Source organism: Cavia porcellus, unplaced genomic scaffold (assembly GCF_034190915.1).
Source record: "Cavia porcellus strain 051 isolate PalLab524CR breed Dunkin Hartley unplaced genomic scaffold, mCavPor4.1 scaffold_12, whole genome shotgun sequence".
In the NCBI taxonomy this organism is placed as follows: Eukaryota; Metazoa; Chordata; class Mammalia; order Rodentia; family Caviidae; genus Cavia; species Cavia porcellus.
Genome location: NW_026947495.1, coordinates 47,914,563 through 47,934,107, shown reverse-complemented (window position 1 = coordinate 47,934,107; position 19,545 = coordinate 47,914,563). Strand labels below are relative to the sequence as shown.

General features: G+C 40.0%; 1 protein-coding gene across 19 annotated transcripts in view; it reads right to left on the bottom strand.

The window, feature by feature from the left end:
- Tanc1 (tetratricopeptide repeat, ankyrin repeat and coiled-coil containing 1) overlaps positions 1-19,545 on the bottom strand; it is a 261,482-nt gene that overhangs the window by 230,928 nt on the left and 11,009 nt on the right. For 7 of the 19 annotated variants that reach the window (XM_063259625.1, XM_063259636.1, XM_063259637.1 and 4 more), the window contains exon 1: positions 10,266-10,846. The exons of 3 other annotated variants lie outside the window; for them this stretch is intronic. In XM_063259625.1, coding sequence (XP_063115695.1) covers positions 10,266-10,283 — 18 coding nt within the window. In that variant the 5' untranslated portion in view covers positions 10,284-10,846. 9 more of the 19 variants (XM_063259623.1, XM_063259624.1, XM_063259634.1 and 6 more) reach the window with 6 other exon arrangements.

Here is a 19,545-nt window from a genome sequence, read left to right as displayed (position 1 = left end):
ATCTCAGGGCGATAAAAAGCCCTACAGTTAACAATACCTCATTTAGTTTGTTAGCCCAGAATTTCCCACTTATGGACTACAAAACCTTTTTCTTTTGTATGTATTGATTTTCTGAGAATCCGTTTCCCAAGGAACCTATTTTGAAAATTGCTGCTTTACCTGTATATGTCAACATGAGGCAAAGCTCTCAAAAGTCACATCCAAGATTCAAGAACTTCAGATATGAATTTCAAAACTGCATATATTTTCAAATTAGGAGCCGTTCAATGTTTCTGTGCTCAAGTCTATAAATAATTATGTTTACTCTTTAAGTTAACATGTTTTAATTTCCATTGTTCTCTTTCCATAATACAAAATCCTACTACAAACTTTCCCTCAACTGTGGTTAAATTTTTCTTATTCAAATCCATTTCTTATAAATCTACAAAAGAAGGAGCTGGGGATTTAGCTCAGCGGCAAAAGCGCCGCCTTGCAAGTGTGTAGTCATGAGTTCGATCCCTGGTACGGATAAAAACGAAAAAGACAAAAAAAAATTTTTTAAAAATCTACAAAAGAGGCCCTCAACTATATCCAAACTATTAAATCATACCTACTTTCACTTTGAAAACTATGCTGAGCTATTTCAAAAGTATTCTAATCCCAAACTCTCTCCAAAGACTTCTCAAAATAAGTTTCTGTCTTCTGTCTTTAGAGAGATAACCATTTTAAAAACTCCTAAAATGAAAATTCTTTGCAAGTTTTTCAGGTAGCCCTAAAAGATTTCCTATAATTTATCTCAAAGCCACCAGATTTCCATCTTCATGTACCAGAAGCAGTTTTACTCTTACAAATGTATCCTTTGGGGCTGATTAACTGGATTATAGTAGATTCACCCTATCATAAATTATATTTACTCCATGGATAAAACTTTTATAGCAGCTTTCAACTCTTATCTGTAGTTAATTTGAGAAAAAATGTTTTCTTCCATTTAAAAGCTTTAACAGTATAAAAATCTTTGTAAATGCACCCAAAAGAAAAAAATATGTATCTCTTACAAACAAATATAAACTAGAAATAACTGCTGGAAAGAAATGCTCAAATTTGTCATCTCCTAGCCTGTAGGAGGCCATCTAAAACATTCAGAACACTTTCATGCATGTTCTTTCATTTGACACCCAAAACTGTAGAGAGAAAGATCTGTTTTCCATGATGGTAGCATCTAGTTTCTAACATAGTTCAATTTAAAAGCCAACAACTTGTGTCCCTCAATTATCCCTTTCATGGCGGGGAGAACAGCAGAGATAACTCAGTTCACCTGAGCAGAATATGGTCCATCATCCCAAAAGGGATTCTCACACCATGTATCACAGGGAACATCCACCATATTTTGATAAGCAATTAGATCTGCATACATCTCACCCACCAAGGCTTTCCTGTTATTCAACAAAAAAAGAATCTCCTTTGAACTCCCTGCACCATCTAGGATTGTCCAATAATGTTTGCACACAACCTTACCATGCAGCTTCCCATGGGAGAGAAATGCAATGTGTGTCAGCACCATGTGAGCACAGGCAAAACTGCTTTGGCAAATCAAAACTGCAATGCTATAGCACCTCATACATGCTAGAATGCCTCTTATCAAAAAAAAAAAAAAAAAAGAGAGAGCGAGAGATAACAAGTATTGGCCAGAGTATGGGCAAAGCGGAACCCTGTACCTTGCTAGTGGGAATAGAAAATAATACAGTAGTTATGGAAAATAATATGGAAGTTCCAAAAGATTTTAATTACAAAAATATGGAAGTTCCTCAAAAAATTAAAAGTAGAACTATTGTAAGATCCAGCGACTCTACTTCTAGATTTATATCTAAAGGAAATAAAATCAGTATCTTGAAGATTTATCTGCACTTCCACATTCATTATAGCATTATTTTCAACAGTCAAAATATGGCATCAACTTAAAAATGTCCTTGGCCAGATCAATGAATTAAAAAATTGAATACATATATAAAGTGGAATATTTAGCCATAAAAGAAGGAAATCCTGTCATTTTTGCCACCATGAATGAACCCAGAAGGCATTGTGCTAAGTAAGTGAAATAAGCCAGACACAGAAAGACAATACTACCATGATCTCACCTATATGTAAAATCATTTTTTAAAAAATCAAATTCAAAGAAGTACAGTGGAATGGAAGTTAACAGGGAATGGGAAATTTAAAAATTTGGAAGATGTTAATCAAATGTATAAATTCCCGTGATAAAATGAAAATGTTCTAGTTTCTCTTCAGATAGCATTTATCTCTCACCTTTTTAAAGATGACAGCCTGGGGATATAGCTCAGCGACATAAGCACCTGCCTGGCAAGTACAAGATCCTGAGTTTGATCCCCAGTACTGAAAAAAAAAAAAATTAAAAGTTCTGGGAATCAAGAGTACAGCATGAGTAATGATGAACATGTTAATTAGATTGTTGCAGTGTTACATAACATATACATATATCAAACATAATATTATACACCTGAATATATTCAAAGTTTCTTTTTCAAATGATTATTTTAAAAAATTGTAAAGGCCACCTTTGGAATAACAATCATTCAGATTTGAATCCTGGATCCTCTTGTCTCGGCCTCATAAGCTCCTTAGCCTTATGAGCTCCTTTTCCTGACCTGACCTCTCCCCCTTCCTAAGTTGCCAAGGGCTGCAGACTGGAAAATCATCATAGTAACTGGCACAGAGTAAGGTTCAACAACTGTAGGTTTTCTGCTTGTCTCCTTCTCCCAAAAGGAAAACAAGTGATATAAACTTGCTTTGCTGATAGGTTGTAAGCTTCTTGATGGTTAAGAACCCTGTGTTGCTTTAACCATTTTAAAAATAATTACAAAATCATCATCATCATAAGCAAAAAGAGAACTGGGCATAGTAGTGCACACCTGTAATTCCAGCATAATGTATACGGTTATCTAATTGTAATTTTATACATCTGAATATATTCAACCTTTCTTTTTCAACTGATTGAAACTGGTAGGCTGAAGCTGGAGGTCACAAATTCAAGGTCGACCAGGGCAACTAGCAACTTAATGAAACCCTGTCTCAAAATAAAAAAGAAAGAGCATGCCACTCAATGAGAAGTCTTGGGTTCAATGCCTGGCACGAGGCAGGGAGCATGCACTAGAGGGGACCAGAGAGCTAGGCATTATAATAAATGTATAAGCAATGTGCTAACAGGATTGAAAGCAAAGAGCCACTGAAATGTGAAAGGGAAAAACCAGGATAATGTTCAGAAAAAAAGCAGTACTTTAGAGCCAGGACTTGAAGAAGGATGAAAATTTCAATGGACGAGGAAGGGGGACGTGCTCACCAAAGGCAAACTGAAAGTCAGTACCTTTGCCAGCTGAAGATAAAGGGGGACAGCTGTTGGTCACGTCTGTCCTTGTATAAGTTATGGTGCTTTCAGCTGCAAGTAGACAAAGAAGTGTCTGACTATAGATGACTTAAACACAAAAGTCTTTTGATCATGCAGCCCTATCAGTAAAATAAACATGTTATAAACTGAATATAATTTGTGTACAATTAAAAGACTAAATTCTAAAATTACATATGTATAACATTATAAAACATCCTTTAATTGTTTTTTTGTTTTTTGTTTTTTGTTTTTTTTTTTTGGTATCAGGGATCGAACTCACAACCTCACACTTGCCAGGCAGGCACTTACCCCACTTAGCTAAATCCTTGGCCTCTAAACGTTTTAAAGGAATTCAAACCGTATTTTTATGTTTATATCTCCTTTCTCTCTCTCTGCCTCTTTCTCCCCCCTTCTCTCTTCCTTTTCTCCCTCAGTCTCTCTCTCTTTCCCTCCCTCTCTCTCTAGTGGTGCTCGGGATTAAACTCAGGCCTTTACACTAAGCTAACTTTCCTTACCAGTTTTTTGAAATTTAATTATTTTGAGACAAGATCTCACAGTCACTAACTTACATAGCTGAGCCTTAAATTTGTCATCTTCCAGCCTCAGTTTCCCAGAGTGCTGGGGTTAGAGGCATGCACCACCACATTTGGGTCCATTTATTTTTATTTATAATACAAATCCATATGTAATTTTTGCGCCAACTTCCTGTCCAATTTGATTTAAACCTCATTTTCCAATCTTATAATTAGACATTTCCTGGCTCCAGTATACATACACCAGCAGGGCATTATTAATGTTCCTTTACATTTTCTTTGCAAGAATCATTTTAAACCACTTGCTCATTTTGTGGGGATCAATTTAAATTAGAACTACATAAGGTAATCTGGGGCTGGGGACATAGCTCAGTGGTACAGCACCTTCCTAGCAAGCACAGGGTCCTGAGTTTGATTTCTGGTACCCACCCCCAAAAAACAAAAATAAATAAATAAATACATAATGTAACGCACTAAATCCTTTAAAATGGATACATTTCACCCAAAGCAAGATACAAATGAGAATAGTACTGTCAGCTGTACCAGGTTATAAAATGGCCACTCTTCTCTCAGGTGATTTGATACAATCTAAGTGACAAAAGGCCATCAGATAACCAACCAGGGTCAGCCTATACATATGAACTTTTTTTCTGAACATAGTTTTTATATTTTCTTCCTAATCATACTGAATGATTTAGTGTACTGTACTTTGGAGATCACTATCTTAAACAGTAATGAAAAAGATTTTTTCAGTTTCCAGGGCTGGATAATTTAGCTAAGAAAAAGTCACTGTGGTCTACACTTCAGTCTTTCGACTCTGACTTGTTCTCCTGTTCTCTTGTGCAGACTACCTTAAGTTCCAAATATGACAGGTGTCATATACCTGTTCATTAACCAGTCATTGGCAAAAGTTACAGTATTACAAAAATTGTCTTGACTTAATCAAGATTCACTACATGGAGCTGGGGATACACTCAGTTTTACCTTAAGTATACAGGCAATAGAAAACTAATTAAAAACAGAATCATGGCAGCAAGTTAATATAAATTATCATACCAACAGGCCCCTGATGAATCATGTAACTACCAGAGGCAAGAGCAAGCCCGGGTCCAGACAAAAGAACCAACTGGCTAAGACAAGGTCCATGTTCTGAATCCCAAAGAAAATAAAGTTGCTGGATAAAGCCACAAGAAACAAGGCAAGCTAGGACACAGAACGCTGTGGTCTGCTCAACCGCTCAAAATGGGCAACCAACCATCCACAGGTATAAAGAACAACAGGGAAAAAAGAGGGCTACACTGTTTCATTTCTTTTTAAATTCACACAGAGTTCCATGTTAGAAAGCACTCAATAAACATTAATAATTGATGTTACTAATCTCAAGTAATTTAGAGCAAAGCATGGCAGTAAGAAGTGAAGTATAACAGGCTACTGGGGAATAATGACCAACTCTTAAATTTTTAGCAGAACTGTAATCCAATACCCCCTTACACGAAAGTCTGTACACAGCAACTGAAAGACCTGCAAAATACGGACAAATCTACTACTTTCGAGACTGTGGGATATACATACAAGAATATTTAATATGTTTATATCCTTTGAGATGTTGGCATGCTATTATGACCAGCAAATATGATTATAGTTTGTGTCTGGATATCCCCCAACAAAGCCTCATGCAGTCATGGGGGCAGGCTTCTAGTTTGTGACTGACTGGTGATCCAATGCTAGGATTATGGGTGAGTGCTACAACCACCCCAGTGTGTATGTGGCCTATATACAACATAAGAGACAGAAAGAGTCTTCTCTCCATGTTCCTCCCTTCTTGCTCTTGTTGCTTTTGCTATCTTCTGCCACCATGCACTGTTGCCTTCTGCTATGTGCCATTCTGCTTTGGTGCTAGCGGATTATGGACTGAAACCTCCAAAAACTGTGAGCTAGATAAATCCTTCTTTCCTTAATTTTGGCATCAAGTATTTTGTCTCACCAACAAGAGCAAAGTAACCAACACAAATACATACTGCATTGACTAGCTCTTTTTGTTCACCCCTTCTTAACACTTCAATCAATAATTTCTTTCCTTGTGGGCACCTAACAAATGCATCTAATGGTCTAATAAGGAATGCCAACTGTAACTCTTTGGCTGGCACTAGACCAATATGGGTTCTCTCCAGGGTTTGCCCAAATTGGAACTAAGAGCAAAGATGATACATGGCTTTGGAGCTGCCAGCAACGAGGTACCCCTATTGTTGAACACTGCTGGGCCACAGTGATTTAATGATGAGCAAATAACATCTGAGCCAAAGGGCTCTTATGATCTAAGAGAAATTTATTTGCAAACATACCTAGAAGTCAGAATGGATTGTTAAATAAGTTATGGTAACAAACACAATCAATTTTTTAAACTACTAATAAAACAATGCCAGTGTCACTATTTGAATGTCATTTTACATACTTTGATTTTGTAACCTGAACAGCTATTTCTAAGATATGTAACTTATCAACTGGCAATTTCTTACCATTTACTTTTCTGTAATTCTGTATTATTTTTACCCATGTATTTTTTTTGTTTCTTTCTCTTTAAATAAAAAAAAAAAAAAAATTAAAAAAAAAATAAAACAGTGCCAAAGAAGAATGTGCCCAGGAAGCACATGTATGATGACAAGGAAGAAGCATATCACAGAAGTATGGTAGAGACTCTACCCTGCACAAGTATGCACGTACGTGCACGTGTGCACGCTCACGTGTATATATGCTGTTTATAATAATTCTTCTAATTTGCATGTAGTATATGGTCCCATTTGCCTGAGTATGATTTTTGCATGAAGAGGTCAATCCAACAATTTCTTACAAACTAACCCAGAACTCATGCAAATAAGCCACTGTGTGTGATAGGTGTACAACCCTAAGTGTGTTGGGTGGGGCAGGGAAGGGCGGAGTCACTGGCTCTAGCCTCAACAGCTGAACATGCAGGGTTCACGTTTATCTACAACTGTGGAAGAGTTTTACTAATAAATTCCTCATGTCAATGACAAAACCTGTGCTAAAATCCAGAGACTATGTCATAGCCCTCCAATACTTCTTTTATTCTTGATATTCCTGCCTATAGGACTCTTCTCTCCAGAACATTCTCCTTAGTTACAAACATCCCAACAGCTCTTAAAGACAACACATACCCTAGAAGTACAACCCCATCAGCAATATGGCCACAGCAAATCAGGAAAAACCCCTTTTATTCTCCACAAGAGACCGTCTCCTGAAAGTCTTACCGTTTAAAATTCATTCCCTTGATAAAAATTCAACCCTTCCTCTTTACTATTCTTGTCCCCTTCTGATACACTGGGAACAGTCTCCCAACTTCACTAGCAAATAGCGCTTATGCTTTCTTCTGCTCTCACTTCCCAAGGAAATGGTAGTAATTTTAGATCTAAAACACATCCGTCATGGTCTGTCAAGGGGCACAGACTGACACAGCCTCTTTTTGAGGTTTAAACTTCACTGCTTAATATTTTAATTCTGTGAGAATCAACTTTAAAACCTGAAGATACATAAATTAGTCAGATGTAAAAGCACCTATAGCTTAGTACATCATTTCATTTTTTAACCCATTAAGGAAAATCTAGACAACTGGGTACAGCAAATGCTTAACATCTATGAAGCTCTGGGTCTGTTCCTCCAGCATAACCAAAAATAAAAAGGAGGAGGAAAGGAAAAAAATTCAGACAAGCTTCCAGATTTAGTACCTATCTATACTTGGTGGGTGCTCACAAATAATCAACAGGACAGGGTACAAAAACTCAAGAGACAATGAAAACCGACGGATGTACTTAGCAAGGAACATGCTGTAAAATCTGACTTACCAGTCACCAGCAGAAGGAGCCCAAGAATAATGACACCAAAAAAGGGATATTCATCCAGGCTTTATAATTATGTTCAGAGACACCACAAGATGATATGTTCACTTCTTATATTTAAAAAGAGGTGCACAGATGTGAGAGGTGATTTCCTTAAGAATGCAGCCTGGGTTACACATCTGGATTATAAATCACATTAGTCACTGACGCCTACTTAATAAAAAAAAGAAGTTGAAAATAAATAAATGATTAGTTGGAGGTATGTGACTTTCTAAAACTCTCCTAGGGAGAAAGCTTTATTACCATTATTAGTGAACTGTTTTTAATCCCCAACATCAAAGCACAGATGTTAACCTTAGATGGAACTAAAATAACTCATAAATGAAATACTGTGAGAAACTGTCACATATTAACATTAGCCTGTCAGCCAATTCACAGGAGATTCCATGAATAAAGAGAGGTATGGGCAGAGGCAGGGTCAGAAGAGCCAGGTGAAGTTCGGTTCCACTATTGACAAATGCTGAGGCAAACTGATCTAACTTCCTATGCCCTGCTTTACTCAACAGAGGGTCCAAGAATAATATGTTTTAAAAGCCTTTTACAATCCTACATTTCTCAAGCTCTTGGAGAACCACAGAACTTCAGGGTGTCAAAGTAATTCCATGTCAAGTATGACAAAGGAGAAAACATCAAGACCCAAAAAGCCTTAAGAGCACTATCCAGCAAACACTTGTGAGTTAGGGAAGCATGCAATGAAATCAAGACAGCACAGAAAGACAAATATCACATGTTATCCCTAATATGTGGAATCTTAAAAAGATGAGATTAAAAATAGGGTGTCTATTATTAGATCAGGGAAGGAAATAAGAGAGAAAGGATTGTAAGGAAAAGTAACAAGGATCAAATCATATGCACTGAAACTCAGTATTTTTAGAAAATTAACAGGCACTAATAACAAGAGGCAAATTTTTAAAAATAAGATAATTCATAACAAAACTTTTCTAGGCACTAACACAAAAATATATATAATTTCCCCTGCTTTATTTTCCTTTTCTAAATTTAACTGTAATACTTTACAGTTAACTGTAGTACTTTACAGTACTTTAGGAATTAAACCAAACTTCCAAGCATTCCATCAGAAACAATAAAAACAAATCCATTTATCTAGCTATGGGGTTCTCAACCCTACTCTCAATCCAACAGCAACAAAATCCTTACAATTGGCTTAGAAATCTCTAAGTGGAAACATCAACATAAAATTAACCTCCAGCTATACTGGTGGTATTCATTATAATATGGATTAACTCCACTAGCCCAAGGATACTGTTTTTAATGTTCCCTGGTAGATAAAAAATTAATCAGCAACTCAGAAGAGTAGTTGCCTAAAAACAGACAATTTAATCAAAACAATTTTCTCTAAACGTGCCCTCAATCATCCAGTATCAAAAACCCACTATGGCACCAAGTAAATTGTATGTGGTTGAAGAGACAAAATGTTCTTTTGGCTGTTACGGAAAACAGAAAAAGGCTGACTACAAATCAGTTATGTTTTAGCTCTACCATGAACATCAATTATACTAATTTAGAGATTTTGGTGGTGAAACCAAGAAAGCAGGAAAACAAATGCTTCCAAATTCCAATAAAAGTTTGTGGCACAAGAACTGCAAGACAAGGTCGTGGAAAATGACCTCAGATTTAATTTTGGGCTTTCCTACCTCCATTAAAATCGGTGACAATATTTCCCATCCCTTAAATCATAACAGTTGAAAAGCTGGGCTGTTTACTTGGCAGGTGAAAGAACAACTTCAGAAGCAATCCTGAAGATGTCAGACATCCTCCTTTATTCCTGCACACTTTTCACTTTAAAACCACAAGCATATACTTATGATGTTTTTTGATTGACGCCCACCAAGTATTCTGGCTTGTTGAAACTTTGCAGGATGGCATACTGGAAGGAAAGTCCCCTGTGAGATCTTTAAGTAGCTTAGATGAGGAAAACATTCGAAGTACCATAATGAACACCTCACAGCCGCTCATAAATTCCTTCATTCTCAGCAATCAAGAAGCAGCTGTTAAAATCCAGGACTCTTCCTAGCAGCAGATCTGAAATACCTCCAGACTGCCTACAGAAGCTTCCCAACTGCTTTCTTCTCCTTCCCCTCCCCCGTCCCAGGACTGCCAGCCTGGCAGGAATAAAGATGACCCAGGAAGGAAAACGAGAAAGAGTAGCGGATCTGATGAAGCAAAGATGCAGACTCCGGATCACTTCAACTACAGAAACACCAACCCTCAGTGCCAACTAATCAGGTTTCTCCTTTCCTCTCCTACCCCACCCCCTCCAAACACATTTAACTTCTGCAGTCTGGTGCGTCTGGCATTTCCACAGTTAGTGACCTCAGTAGTCCTGAGTCTTTTTCCCAAAGGCTTAAACGAGGGAGCTTCCTTTCTGCGCCACTTTGAGTCCATGTCACGTTTACGATTCAGCTTTCCTTTACCGCGTACCTTCAGGGACGACGCCATCCCTAGGGTCAAGTTCAAGATGAAGGTGCCCTCCTCATTTCCCAGAGTTGACCCGGGCAGGGAACAGGGCTCCGGGGACGAGTACCGTGCCTCGCAGCACTGGGATCTGGGTCTGCGAGAGGGCACAGGGAGCTGGAACACGACGGTCGCCGGGCGGCGTCCTCCGCCCCTGGGACACGGCGCAGGTTCTCCACCTGGTCACCACCGCGTTTCCGCCCCGAGCCGTGCACCATAAGCCAAGTAAGTTTTAAGAACCTCAGCCCAGAAGACCTTCCCATCTGCAAACACGCCTTACAATGCCTAGGACTTCCTTCCCGGCCAGCCGTTCCGGAAAGCCGCTGCGCCAAAGCGGGGAGTCCCTCACACCCCCAACGCTGCGCTCCGCACCCGAAATCCTCCAGGAAGAACTTCCCCCGGGGACGAGGGGGATGTTCCCCCTGATGACTTCCCCCAAAGTGACCACTCTGCGTCCGAGAACAAGGAGTCACAATCTCGCCACATCGTCTTTCTCAGTCTCACATCGTCTTTCTCAGTCTCACCGATTTAAAATCCCTCCAAACCTAATTGCAACTCACCCCACCTCCATAAAATAAAAGAAGATGGATACGCGAGTCGCAGTGTTGTAAGACGCCAAGCAATAGACTGCCCCGGTTTAAGTTCGGTAACTTCGCTAGGCGCGCGCCCAGACACCCGGGACCCAGCGTACCAGGTGCGCGGCGCCTCCCTCCCCCCGCCCCAGCACAGGCACCAGGCGCTGCCTCGGGCCCTGCCAAGCCTGGGGTTCAAGGCAGGCGGGAAAGGGACGGGCAGGCGCCGCGGGGCGGGGGTCCTGAAACTCGCGGGCGCCCGTGTGTTCCCAGCTCGCCCTTCTCCAGCTCCGCCGCGGCCAGTGCGCAGGAAACGGCGCGGGGAAGGCGCGGACTCCCCCGAGACTGCGAGACGAAGGCCCGGGGCGCCCAACATGTCTGTGCCTATCCCTGGAAAGCTCCCGGGTGTGTCCGGCGGAGGAGGGGGCGCCCCAGAAACTTTCCCACACTCCTTTCACCATCCGCCTCTCCCTCCCCTCCTCCCCGGGACCCTCTTCCCTACTCCGCACCGCGGCAGCCGGCCCTTCCAGGGACGCGGCGAGGCCCGCGGCGGCGCGCGGGCAGCGCGAGTTACCTGCCGGGAAAGTTTCCAGCTCCCAGGGCGGTTCCCCACCCCCAGGGCCGGGCCTCAGGGCGCGGCCGGCTCGGCGCTGCGCGGCTGCCTCTTCACCGGCTTCCGAGCTCGGCTCCCGCAGCTGCCACAGCTAGGGCTGCGCTCCGGCCCGCCCCCCCGCCTCGCTCTGCCCACACCGGGGCCTCATTGGCAGCGCGAATCCCCGCCCTTGCGCGTGTTCCCGAAGGCACCTTCCTCTCGCGCGCCCGCCCCGGCTGCGCCTTCCGCGCCCCTCCCCGCCCGGTGTCGCGGCTGCCCGGGGACCCGCGGGGGCAAGCGCTGTGCTCCCGGCTCCTCCTCCCCCGGCTGGGTTCAGGCGGGCGGCAGCTGAGCTTTCCTTGAGGGCCTGGTGCCCTGGGGCTGCAGCTGGCCCCTCTAGAATGGGACGAGCTGGGTGATAGTGTTTTTTGCAGCCTCTTTAAACTCAATACAGTGACCCACTGCTTTTTTAAATCGGCCGAGGACATATGGGAGCAATTAGCTTCCAGAAGTTGCTGTGGATGCTTTTAGGGTGGCTTGTGTGGCTTTCTTGGACTTTCCCTCACTTAACTACATACACACAAACACAAACACTTTTTGGGACCAAAAATGAGCTAAGGGAGGTGGAAAGTATAAGAAGGCATCTCACTGGCTGTGCCTTTTTCTTCTCCGAAGGCGAGTTAGGACATTGGGCACTCATGACTGCCCAGGCGTCCTGGGGCCCGGGTCTGCAGCCTCCTGCGACCTCTCTGGCTTGGCCCATGCTGTCTGGGCCTCAGTGGAGACCAGCGGAGGCCGGCGTCGTGCTCCTGTCGGCGGGAGGAGGGCAGCCGGGAGGGGGAGAGCACACAAAGATGCTATTATTATGTCATTCAGTGCCAGTAAATCAAACTCCCGGGTTCCCAAAATGTTTTGTTATTCGGTAGAGCAATCTCTAGAGTATGGTTTAGAGATTCAGGAGTCTTGGATACTACAGATTCTCCCAGGAGTCCAGGCAGCCGGTCCAGCCTGGGCTAGGGTCACCCTTTCCATCCCCTAATCTTTTTGGGAAGGATTCACTGGAAAAGCTGCGGCCTTGTGTGCACAGCGGGAATTGTGCGCCGGTCACCCCACCAGTGTTCCTGGAGCACAGAATACAGAAGTTGCTATAAATGGATTTATTGGTAACCCTTAACCTCGCTGTGGCAAACCTGCCTTTAAAGACAACTGTGTTTTAACCAGTTTCCCCATAAAAACTTCAACCTCACGCAGAGCTTCCCAATATAAAGGTACTGGCAGGCATGGTGTCGACATTGAAAGTTCTTGTGAAAAAGGACGGGAAACAAAATGCCACACAATCACTCCACAATAAATAAAAGATTACTGAAATGTGGTGCATTTTTCACCCCGAGTTTCAAAGGCCTGCTTATTGCTATGTTGATATTTGAGCAGTAAACATATCAGCAGCCTTGAGGTCTTCCTGAAACAAAGCAGACTATAAATATTTAAAGTAAAATACAAACTCAGTAAGCCAAGAAAGCTATTGATTTCTTTCTCCACTCTGAAACGTCTCGCTGCTAAAAAAAAATATATATATATATATATATGCTTATGTTTTATTTAATTAACTTCTCTTGAATTAAATACATTAAAGTTACCAATCTTTCACCATGAGATAACAAAGTCAGACAGCAACTATCATGATAAAACAGTGATCCAAACAAAACACAAAAACTTCAACGTGGTCTATTCTGAAATATTGAAATGTAAGAGAAGCAATCCTAAAAAATAAACTGACACAATTTCCTGATTCAGAGTTCGGTATAAATGACAAAATATATGATGGATGAAATTGTAATTTGCATCACATTCTCTTTTGACTCTATTAAGGTATATTTTCAAGTTAGAAATTGCTGTTAAACTCTGCCTTTTTCCTGTTTATCCTCAAAACTCTCTATCAAGTAAAGAAGTACCTAAATATGTTAATTTCCATCATCTTTATTTTCATTTGAAAATTTTGTTTCAAACGTCTCAGAAGTTACAGTCTTGAGAGAAGTAACTTCATCACTGCCCTTTAGGAGCACTTGACATTCTAAACAGGCATACAGCCAGCAATCTGAAATTTGTACACAGAAGGGCCCTGTCTGCCTTCTTCCTGTAGTATTTACATAATCCAAACTGTATATGTTATTATCCACAATCTGATGGCCAGCTCTAAGCAGTTACCAATACATACAATCTGTTGTACTAAGAATACCAAGGCTGTCTTATGCTGTGAGTGAAAATGGTACATTTTAGGAAGTCAAGGCCAAAAACAAGAGTTTAAAAAAAAAAGGTGAGACAAAAAGGAAGCTTCCAGGAAAATTGGGTTTAATTTTTTAAAATTGAACATTTTCAAAGTATCTCAATATGTAAAGTAAATAGAGCTGATCACAAGCTCTAAAAAAAAGAATTTAGTACTTATTTTTTCTGGTGTTTTTGAGACAGGGTCTTGCTAGGTAGCCCAGGCTGGCCTCAAACTCCTGGCTATCTTTCTGCCTCCCCAATATGATTACAAGCATGAGCCACAATGGCCAGGTGAATTTTAGTACTTTTTAGAAATCTGCTTTTCCTTAATAAAAGATGTTTTTAGTTAGCCGTTAAGGGATAGTTCGTTTATATTTTCAGAGGGGAGAAGAGCATAAGAATTACCTCTTGCTTTTTGGGGGGTATCTCTGCTCATTCAACTTGAAGTTCATATATTACATTCCTGTTGATAGCAGCAGAAATAAATTTAAAGAGAAATGCAGATCACACATTACGTGTTGTATGCCTTCCGCACACATACATACAATATGCTAGATTCCATTTTAAAATTAGCTGTCAGTTTTCCTGCAATGTATGTTTTTGCAGTGGTGAGAGAAAATAACAAACAATACACTAGTTATTTTAACATAAAATGTACTGCCCAGGGCAATAGGCTGAGGAAGACGTGAGAAAAGAATGTGTCTTGTGAATGTTGGTATGCTTTTATTCCTTGTTTGGATTCATAACTACTTTTTTTTCCCTTGTGCTAGGATCAAGCCCAAGGCCTCAGGCATGCTAGGCAGGCACTCTACCACTGAGCTACACTCTAAAATCCAGGCTTCTATTTTAAATCGAGTTTAAGATCATACCTAGTGTTTATTATGTATGTGTAGTACAGAGTGAGAAGTGAAATGTTTAAAACAGTGTGGTAATTAAATACAAAACCCAAGTCAAGACTGAGAAAATAAAATAAAATAAGAAGAAGAAAGGGTAGGAAATCCAGACTCAAAACAATGAAGCACACAACACACTCTCCTTTGGTGGGTTTTTGCAATGTTTGTAGAATTCATTGTTCTGTAGTTCATCATTTTTCCTCTCCCTTTTTATATTTGTGAGGAAGAAAAGAATTTCAAACATATAAGGAATAATAGAGTAAATTGAGTGTGGTTAAAAATCAACTAATAAAAGCAATGAAATTACATACCTCAGTACAGACCCTGTGTATGTAATGATCCATGATCACACAAGAATACGAGCACTGTGGTCAGGTGCAGGCTAATGGAAGACATTCATTCAGGAGAGTCATCACTGTGCACGGTTAGCCAGGCTGGTTAAATTAAAGGAGTCATGGGACACATAAACCTTCCAACAGTTCTACCACATGGCCTGCCACTACTGTGGAAACCCATCAAAATGGGTTAGGCAGTGAATTATTTAAACCCATCCGAAATCCACTGAGGGAGGAAAGCTGAGAGATAGTTCCAGGAGTTTACATTTTCTTATAAGATCATGGGAACACTAGCTAAAGTGCTAGGAAAATCTGCTGTAAGATGACATGCCATCAGACTAGTATTTCGAAGACGGACTTGGTAGAATCTTCTGATGGTAAATGGTCTTTAGGGGAAACTGGAATTTTCTCTTTTCAAAAGAGGTAAAATGGGGCTGGGGATTTAGCACAATAACTTTAACTATTAAAGATGCCTTCTAATCGAGTTCCATCCCTGGTACCGATAAAAACAAAAAAGACAATAAATAAATAAAAATAAAGTGTCAATTTCACCTTTCAGTGAGCTGTACAAGAAAAGGCACTGAAATTGTATCTAGGTGCCAGTTCTGATTTGGATATTGTTTGTAATTATTGGTGATCCATTTAGGTTTTTTGAGCCTTGGGTTTCTAATCTATGAAACAGAAGAATATTCTCAAGTGTTACTGGAAGATGAAATAAATAAGGTGAAAATGCTTAATAAGTTAGAAAATATTCTATGAAAGTTAATTTTTGTTTAATAGACATTAGCTCTTTATCCTTTGCTGTTATCTGGGACTACCTCCCTTTGGAATACTACCCTAAAGGTATCAGCAGATGAGGACAGAATGCCCACATTTTACTTTGAGGAACAGTGACTTGAAGATGATACAGTAGATAATAACCTAATTTAAGCTCCCAGAGTGTCATCTGGTGGTAAATTGACTCCCACTGTCATCTCAAATAGTAGTAGTCAGGAGCTACCTATGGAGATATATTTTTCTCTTGTTAAAAGAGGAAAAAATTGTAGTATGTATCCTAGACAAGTATACTTTCTCTTGTGCAAATCAACTTATAGAAACCCTTAATTACTGCTAGGCATGGTGGCACGTGCCTATAACTACTCAAGAGGCTAAGGCAAGAGGATCACAAATTCAAACCCAATCTGGGAAAATTAGAGATTTAGGGAGACCCTCTCTCAAAATTTAAAAAAAAATTTTTAAAAGGCTGGGGATGTAGTTCAACATGAAGTTTCTAGGCTCAATCCCCAGTACTGCAAAAGAACAAAAACCCGTATTAATATAAAGAAAACTTTCCTTTTGAAATTACTGCTGAAATTCTTTTATTTTGTTTCTTTTTTTTTTAATTTTTAAATTTTTATTGGTACCAAGGACCAAACTCATGACTGCCTTCTTGCAAGGCAGGTGCTTATGCCGCTGAGCTAAGTCTCCAGTCCCTACTGCTGAAATTCTTCACATGCTACTATAATTTATTAGTGACTAGCCTTTTAAATCTGTAAAATATCATGACTAAAAACTAGTGAGATTATGAACTTGAATGCCTACAAATATTTCTGTAAGGCTAATCAAAACTGCTTTGCAGTTGTATATTTATTTGAAGAAATGCAAATCAGGGAATAGTTGCTACCAAAAGATTTGGTTTTGTGCTTACTTCACCAGCAAATATACAAAAGGTTTGATTTAAAGGGAGAGAGGAATGGGAAAACACAGATATGGAGAATTCTGGCAAAATAGAACCCTTCATTTAAAATTCACTTTGTCATTTTCACCTTGGCAATCACACAACTTAATCTAGGATGGATGAAGATTTTGATATTACTGATGATGAAGATAATCAATTTGATAGAATCAGAAAACTCTGTCAATTAAAGGCCAATGAGGAAGAGGCAGCAGTAATCCCAAGCAAAAGGAACATAAAACAGGATTCAAGTGTTTAGAAAACAGTTCTTTTAAACCAGTCATGGAATTTTAATGTAATAGTTAGAAGTTATCTAATTTTTTTTTTCTTTTTCCTTTTTATCGGTACCAGGGATCAAACTCACGACTGCCTGCTTTCAAGGCAGGTGCTTATGCCGCTGAGCTACACCCCCAGCCCCTAGAAGTTATCTAATTTAATATAATAAGCCAGTCATGGATTTTTTTAAACCAGCCATGGAATTTTAATATAATATTTAAAAGTTATCTAACAGTCTATTGAAGATCTGAACATTTTAGATTTGGGACAGAGATTGATGAAATATAAACTTTTGCTCCTCTGTATCTTCCTTGTGTGTGTCATGTCTGCTTTGATGGATCTAACAATTCTGTCTGCCTAAGAAAAAACAGGGCACTATGTAATTAGCAGGAGAAATTGAACTACTACCAGGTCGCATTAGAGAAGTCACCCTTCACCTAAATTGTTGCTCTAAAAATCAATCATTTAGTAAAGATTGGTCTGATTACTTAGTGAGCTGTAGCTGAAGCGAAGCCCTGTTGCCTTTCAGGAATTTTCAAGCTCTTCCTAAACTTCCTTTTGCAATCTATTGCTTTTCAATCTTCGAGGTTTTCCTTGCCTTTGAAAAGATCATCTGAAGTTATACTAATACAACTACAATGGTAACATGTTTAAACAAGATGTCAGAAGCCCCAAATAAGACAATAACCTACCGGGATATAAAAGGATGGCGTCCTTTTTGCCTGTTCATCTTGTCTAATTCATCAGTCTCCCACCCTACATTAGGCAGCAACCTGAATATTAGAGGCCTGTCCTTTGGACAAAGGATCTGTAGAGCAATCAAGGGAGGTCTAATCTTGGGAGCTATATTTAACTTATTAGTCAAAGTCAGGTGACATGCAGAGAAATTAGATCATACATGCATTTCTGATGAGAATATAAAATGAACCTTCCTCTCTGGAAAATGATTTGGAAGTTTCTTTTAAAAACAAACAAATGAACAAACCAACGCCTAACTAAAAATGAAAACTAAACTAAAAATGAAACTTCCATATGATCCAGCAATTGCCTTCCTGTACGGTTATCCAAGAAAAATGAAGACTTGTGTTCCCATGCAAACCTATACACAGGATGTTCATAACAGCTTTATTTGTGGTAACTGATGACTAGAAACAATCCAGAAGTTTCTTAACAGACAAATGGTCACAAAAACTGTGATGATACATGCAAACAATGGAATACTACTCAGCAATAGAAAGAAATGCATGGCTTGCCTATTTGTTTGTTTTTGAGACAGTGTCTCACTATGTAGTTCGGGTTGGCCTGAACTTAACTGTGTAGCCTGGTGCACCTCAAACTCATAGTAATCCTCCTGCCTCAGCCTCCTGAGTACTGAGATTACAGGAGTGTGCCACTATGCCCATCTCAGGAATGAATATTGATGTGCACAATTTGTATTTATTGTCAGGAACTTATACTGAATGAAAAAAGCTAATTTCAAAATTCCATACATATTGTATGATGTATTTAAATAGCCTCAAAATCTTTGTGTTTTGTTTATAGTGCTAGGGATTGAACCCAGGGCCTTGTGCATGCTAAGCAACCTCACTCTCAGTGAGCCAAATTACAGCCCTGGAGCTGGGGATTTAACTCAGTGGCATAAGCACCTGCCTTGTGGGCAGGTGGTCCTGAGTTCGATCCCTAGTACCGATAAAAAAAAATTACAGTCCTAAATAACCCTCTTAAGTGATGAGATTGCAGACATGAAAGACAGATAAGTGATTTCCAAGAATCACAGGCATCAGGGAAGATACATGGGGAGATGAGATGTGTCTATAATAGCGCCACAGGAGGGATCCTTGTAGGGATGTAGATCCTTGTAGAAATAGGAAATGTCCTATTTCTTGATTGTATGACTGTCAATTTCCTTGTAATAGTGACCTTGCATTTGCCAGATGTTTTCATAGGCATAAGCTGAGTAAAAGGTGAGGGGATTTCTCTATATTATTTTACACAATTGCATGTAGATGACAATAATCTTAAAATAAAATTTAATTTAAAAAACAGGGTAGGGATGTACCTCAGTGAAAACCAACACACAAAAAAGAGAGAAACAAACAAAACAAGCTGGGGATTTAGCTCAGCAACATGAGTGCCTGCCTTGCAAGTGCTCAGTTGTGAGTCCGAGCCCTGATCCCTGGTACCAAAACAAAACAAAACAAAAAATGCACTGAGAAAAAAAGTTCTGTGTATGTCCTTACAAATACTTCAGGAACCGCAACTGTCTCCAGATGTTAATTAAAACAGTACATCAAGAGGCCCATGAAAAGAACAGACAGTAGAATGATTTAAAAGCTACTCTTTCGTGGTGAATCTGACAGCTTTTTCCACTGGAATGTAAGCTCCACAAGGACAAGAAAGAGTTCTCTGTTGCTGTGTAACTAACCCCTCCAAAATCTGTGAATTCACTCAATAATGAGCATTTCTTCTGCTTACAAATCTGGGGTTTCACTGGATTCAGCTGGGCAGTTCTCACTCCAGATTCTTCATACAGCCACATGTAGAATGTGGCTAGAGCAGACACTGGTAACTCACTGACAAGACCTGTACATCTGGGAACC